Source organism: Poecile atricapillus (assembly GCF_030490865.1).
Source record: "Poecile atricapillus isolate bPoeAtr1 chromosome 36 unlocalized genomic scaffold, bPoeAtr1.hap1 SUPER_36_unloc_5, whole genome shotgun sequence".
Classification (NCBI taxonomy): domain Eukaryota; kingdom Metazoa; phylum Chordata; class Aves; order Passeriformes; family Paridae; genus Poecile; species Poecile atricapillus.
In genome coordinates this window covers 155,460-161,459 of record NW_026708995.1, presented here as the reverse complement: position 1 = coordinate 161,459, position 6,000 = coordinate 155,460, and the positions used below count along the sequence as shown (strand labels likewise).

Here is a 6,000-nt window from a genome sequence, read left to right as displayed (position 1 = left end):
GGTGACACAGCAGTGGTGGTGGCACAGTGACAGCGATGGTGACAGCGGTGACACAGCGGTGGTGGTGGCACAGTGACAGCGATGGTGACAGCAGTGACACAGCGGTGGCCTGGTGGTGGTGACAGCGATGGTGACAGCAGTGACACAGCGGTGGTGGTGGCACGGTGACAGCGATGGTGACAGCAGTGACACAGCAATGGTGGCACGGTGACAGCGATGGTGACAGTGGTGAGCGGTGGTGACACAGCCACGGTGGCGGTGACAGTGGCACTGTGGTGACAACAGCCGCGCAGCAAGGTGACGGTGACACTGCCAGGCTGGGGACAGCAGTGACAACGGTGGCACGGTGCGGGTGACATCACTGTCCACGTCACAGCCTGGAGATGGTGTGTGACAGGGACACGGTGACACGGTGACAGTGACACAGTGACATAGTGACACTGACAGTGACACAGTGACATGGTGATAGTGACATAGTGACAGTGACACAGTGACAGTGACACAGTGACAGTGACACAGTGACACAGTGATACAGTGACAGTGACACAGTGACACAGTGACACAGTGACAGTGACACAGTGACAGTGACACAGTGACAGTGACACAGTGACACAGTGACAGTGACACAGTGACAGTGACACAGTGACAGTGACACAGTGACACAGTGACAGTGACACAGTGACAGTGACAGTGACACAGTGACACAGTGACGGTGACACAGTGACACACTGACAGTGACACAGTGACACAGTGACAGTGACACAGTGACAGTGACACAGTGACACTGACAATGTCCCCGTGTCCCCAGGTGACAGAGTACCGTGTCCCTGTCCCCCGTCCCCTGGGCCGCCTGTTGCTGCTCCAGGTGCACAGTGCCAGTGACACAGTGCCAGTGACACAGTGCCAGTGACACAGTGACAGTGACACAGTGACACTGACATTGTCCCCGTGTCCCCAGGTGACAGAGTACCGTGTCCCTGTCCCCCGTCCCCTGGGCCGCCTGTTGCTGCTCCAGGTGCACAGTGACAGTGACACAGTGACAGTGACAGTGACACAGTGACAGTGACACAGTGACACAGTGATACAGTGACAGTGACACAGTGACACAGTGACAGTGACAGTGACACAGTGACAGTGACAGTGACACAGTGACAGTGACAGTGACACAGTGACAGTGACACAGTGACACAGTGACAGTGACAGTGACACAGTGACACAGTGACAGTGACAGTGACACAGTGACAGTGACAGTGACACAGTGACAGTGACAGTGACACTGACAATGTCCCCATGTCCCCAGGTGACAGAGTACCGTGTCCCTGTCCCCCGTCCCCTGGGCCGCCTGTTGCTGCTCCAGGTGCACAAGGGGCCCTGTGGGGGTCTCCCCGAGAGCTCCTGGTACCTGGAGAGCGTCACCGTGTGGGGACAGCGCGGGGACACCCCCGGGGACACCCCCGGGGACACCCCTGGGGACAGCGACGGTGACAGCGACGGTGACAGCGACGGTGACAGTGACGGTGACAGCGATGGGGACAGCGACGGGGACAGCAATGGGGACAGCGATGGGGACAGCGATGGGGACAGCCAGGACGAGGAGGAGGAGGAGGAGGAGGAGGAGGAGGAAGGTGACAGTGAAGAAGAGGTGACAGAGGAGGAGGAGGAGGGGACAGGTGACAACGAGGAGGAGGTGACAGAGGAGGAGGAGCTGGAGGAGGAGCCTGAGGACAGCGCGGGTGACATCAGCACTGCCAGCACAGGTGAGGGTGGTGGCACAGGTGACACCTGGAGTGGCACAGGTGACACCTGGAGTGGCACGGGTGACATCGGCACTGCCTGCATGGGTGAGGGTGGTGGCACTGCAGTGGCACCTGTAATGGCACGGGTGACACCTACAATGGCACGGGTGACACCTGGAGTGGTACAGGTGACATCGGCACTGCCAGCACAGGTGAGGGTGGTGGCACAGGTGACACCTGCAATGGCACAGGTGACACCTGCAATGGCACGCGTGACACCTGGAGTGGCACAGGTGACATCACCAGGTGCACAGGTGACACCTGCAGTGGCACAGGTGAGGGTGGTGGCACTGCGGGGACACCTGGAGTGGCACGGGTGACACCTGGAGTGGCAGAGGTGACATCACCACGTGCACAGGTGATACCTGTAATGGCACAGGTGACAACACCAGGGGCCCAGGGGTCACCTGCAATGGCACAGGTGAGGGTGGTGGCACAGGTGACACCTGGAGTGGCACAGGTGACATCATCACCTGCAGAAGTGACACCTGTGCCGCTCCAGGTGACGTCACCCCCGCAGGTGACACCGATGACGTCGCTGACCGGGGGCCGTTCCACTTCCCGTGCTACCGCTGGCTGGAGGGGTACAACACCTGGGAACTGCCCGAGGGTACAGGTGAGCACACCTGGACAGCTGGGGACACCTGGGGACACCTGGGGACACACCTGGGACAGCTGGGGACACACCTGGGACACACCTGGACAGCTGGGGACACACCTGGGGACAGCTGGGGACACACCTGGGGACAGCTGGGGACAGCTGGGGACACACCTGGGGACAGCTGGGGACACACCTGGGACACACCTGGGGACACCTGGGGACACACCTGGGGACAGCTGGGGACAGCTGGGGACACACCTGGACAGCTTGGGACACCTGGGGACAGCTGGGGACACCTGGGACAGCTGGGGGCAGCTGGGGACACCTGGGGACAGCTGGGGACACACCTGTCACACACCTGGGGACACTTTGGGGACACACCTGTCACACCTGTCACACACCTGTCACACACCTGTCACACACCTGTACACACCTGTCACACCTGTCACACCTGTCACACCTGTCACACACCTGGGGACACACCTGTCACACACCTGTCACACACCTGTCACACCTGTCACACCTGTCACACACCTGTCACACACCTGTCACACCTGTCACACACCTGTCACACCTGTGGTGTCACCGCAGCCACCACGCCGGCCATGGAGCGACACCCGCGGCTGCAGCGGCAGCGCCGGCGACACCTGGAGCAACAGCGCCGGCGCTACAGGTGAGGGGAGGGGACAGGTGGGGCTGGCACCTGGGGGGGGGGGGGACATCGCCGGGGGTGGCCCTGCCCTGTCCCCAGGGTGTCCCCAAGTGTGTCACCTGTCCCAGGTGTGTCCCCAGGTGTGTCCCCAGGTGTGTCCCAGGGTGTCCCCAGGTGTGTCCCCAGGTGTGTCCCAAGAGTGTCACCTGTCCCAGGTGTGTCCCAGGTGTGTCCCAGGTGTGCCACCTGTCCCCATGGTGTCCCCAGGCTGGCCCCAAGTGTGCCACCTGTCCCCATGGTGTCCCCAGGCTGGCCCCAAGTGTGTCACCTGTCCCCAGGTGTGTCACCTGTCCCAGGTGTGTCCCCAGGTGTGTCACCTGTCCCAGGTGTGTCACCTGTCCCCACCTGTCCCTTGCTGTCCCCAGGTATGTCCCCAGGTGTGTCCCCAGGTGTGTCCCCAGGTGTGTCACCTGTCCCCACCTGTCCCCACCTGTCCCCACCTGTCCCCAGGTGTCCCCAGGTGTGTCACCTGTCCCCACCTGTCCCCTGCTGTCCCCAGGTTGGCCCCGTTTGCCCCCGGCCTGCCCTGGGCGCTGCCCCTGGGGACGCCGCTGGACGCTGACCTGAGCTACTCGCTGGCCAAAGCCTCGGCCTTCTACCTGCGGGGCAGCGCTGCGTGAGTGACCACTGAGTGACCACTGACCACTGACCATCCCTGAGTGACCACTGAGTGACCACTGACACACCCTGACCCACCCTGACCCCTGAGCTACTCGCTGGCCAAAGCCTCGGCCTTCTACCTGCGGGGCAGCGCTGCGTGAGTGACCACTGACCACTGACCACTGAGTGACCACTGAGTGACCACTGAGTGGCCACTGACCATCCCTGAGTGACCACTGACCACTGACTGACCATCCCTGAGTGACCACTGACCACTGAGTGACCACTGAGTGACCACTGAGTGACCACTGACCCACCCTGAGTGACCACTGACCCACCCTGACCCCTGAGCTACTCGCTGGCCAAAGCCTCGGCCTTCTACCTGAGGGGCAGTGCTGCGTGAGTGACCACTGACCACTGAGTGACCACTGACCACTGACCATCCCTGAGTGACCACTGACCACTGAGTGACCACTGACCCACCCTGAGTGACCACTGAGTGACCACTGACCCACCCTGACCCCTGAGCTACTCACTGGCCAAAGCCTCGGCCTTCTACCTGCGGGGCAGCGCTGCGTGAGTGACCACTGACCACTGAGTGACCACTGAGTGACCACTGACCATCCCTGAGTGACCACTGACTATCCCTGACCCACCCTGACCCACCCTGACCCCTGAGCTACTCGCTGGCCAAAGCCTCGGCCTTCTACCTGCGGGGCAGCGCTGCGTGAGTGACCACTGACCACTGAGTGACCACCGAGTGACCACTGACCATCCCTGAGTGACCACTGAATGACCACTGAGTGACCACTGACCACTGAGTGACCACTGACCACTGACCATCCCTGAGTGACCACTGAGTGACCACTGACCACTGACCACTGAGTGACCACTGACCACTGACCACTAAGTGACCACTGAGTGACCACTTAGTGACCCTGAGTGACCACTGAGTGATCACTGACTGACCACTGACCACTGAGTGACCACTGAGTGACCCCTGAGTGACCCCTGACCCCTGACCCTCCTCTCTGACCCCTCTCTGGCCCCTGACCCCAAACCCGCCCCTGCCCTCACCCTCCCCCCATGGGACTCAGCCAGTGCCGATGTCCCCAAATGTCCCCCAATGTCCCCAATGTCCCCAATGTCCCCAATGTCTCCAATGTCCCCAAATGTCCCCAATGTGTCCCCAATGATGTCCCCAATGTCCCCAAATGTCCCCAATGTCCCCAATGATGTCCCCAATGTCCCCAGTGATGTCCCCCCAATGTCCCCAATGTCCCCAATGTCCCCAATGTCCCCAATGTCCCCAAATGTCCCCCAATGATGTCCCCAGTGTCCCCCCAATGTCCCCCAATGATGTCCCCAGTGTGTCCCCAGTGTCCCCAATGTCCCCAGTGTCCCCCCAATGTCCCCAATGTCCCCAATGTCCCCCCAATGTCCCCAATGTCCCCAATGTCCCCAGTGTCCCCATTGTCCCCAATGTCCCCAATGTCCCCAATGTCCCCCAATGTCCCCAATGATGTCCCCAATGTCTCCAATGTCCCCCAATGTCCCCCCCAATGTCCCCAGTGTCCCCAGTGTCCCCAGTGTCCCCAGTGTCCCCAATGATGTCCCCAGTGTCCCCAGTGTCCCCAGTGTCCCCAGTGTCCCCACTGTCCCCACAGGAACCTGGAGGCCAAGCTCCGGGGGTTCCTGGCCCGGCCCAGCTCCTGGCCCAGCGTGGACGCCATGACCCGAGTGTTCCGCTCCTTCCACACCCCCGTCACCGGTACGGACACAACCGGACACAACCGGACACACGGACACACACACGGACACACACACGGACACACACACACACACCCATCACCGGTACGGACACACGGACACAACCGGACACACGGACACAGCCGGACACACGGACACACGGACACACACACACACACAGACACACACACACCCCCGTCACCGGTACGGACACAACCGGACACAACCGGACACACGGACACACGGACACACGGACACAACCGGACACAACCGGACACACGGACACACAGACACACACCCGTCACCGGTACGGACACACGGACACAACCGGACACACGGACACACACACGGACACACACAGACACACACACACCCCCGTCACCGGTACGGACACAACCGGACACACGGACACACCGGGACAGACACACGGACACACGGACACAACCGGACACACGGACACAACCGGACAGACACACGGACACACGGACACACAGACACACACACACACACCCGTCACCGGTACGGACACAACCGGACAGACA

At 61.5% G+C, this 6,000-nt stretch overlaps 1 protein-coding gene across 1 annotated transcript in view; it reads left to right on the top strand.

Moving 5' to 3' along the window:
* Positions 1-383: 383 nt before the first annotated feature.
* LOC131574130 (polyunsaturated fatty acid lipoxygenase ALOX15B-like) overlaps positions 384-6,000 on the top strand; it is a 28,518-nt gene continuing 22,901 nt past the window's right edge. The window contains exons 1-6 of the mRNA XM_058828519.1: positions 384-404; positions 1,301-1,757; positions 2,317-2,412; positions 2,989-3,070; positions 3,609-3,725; positions 5,377-5,480. Of these exons, the coding sequence (XP_058684502.1) occupies positions 384-404; positions 1,301-1,757; positions 2,317-2,412; positions 2,989-3,070; positions 3,609-3,725; positions 5,377-5,480 (877 nt within the window). The remainder of the gene's footprint in view (positions 405-1,300; positions 1,758-2,316; positions 2,413-2,988; positions 3,071-3,608; positions 3,726-5,376; positions 5,481-6,000) is intronic.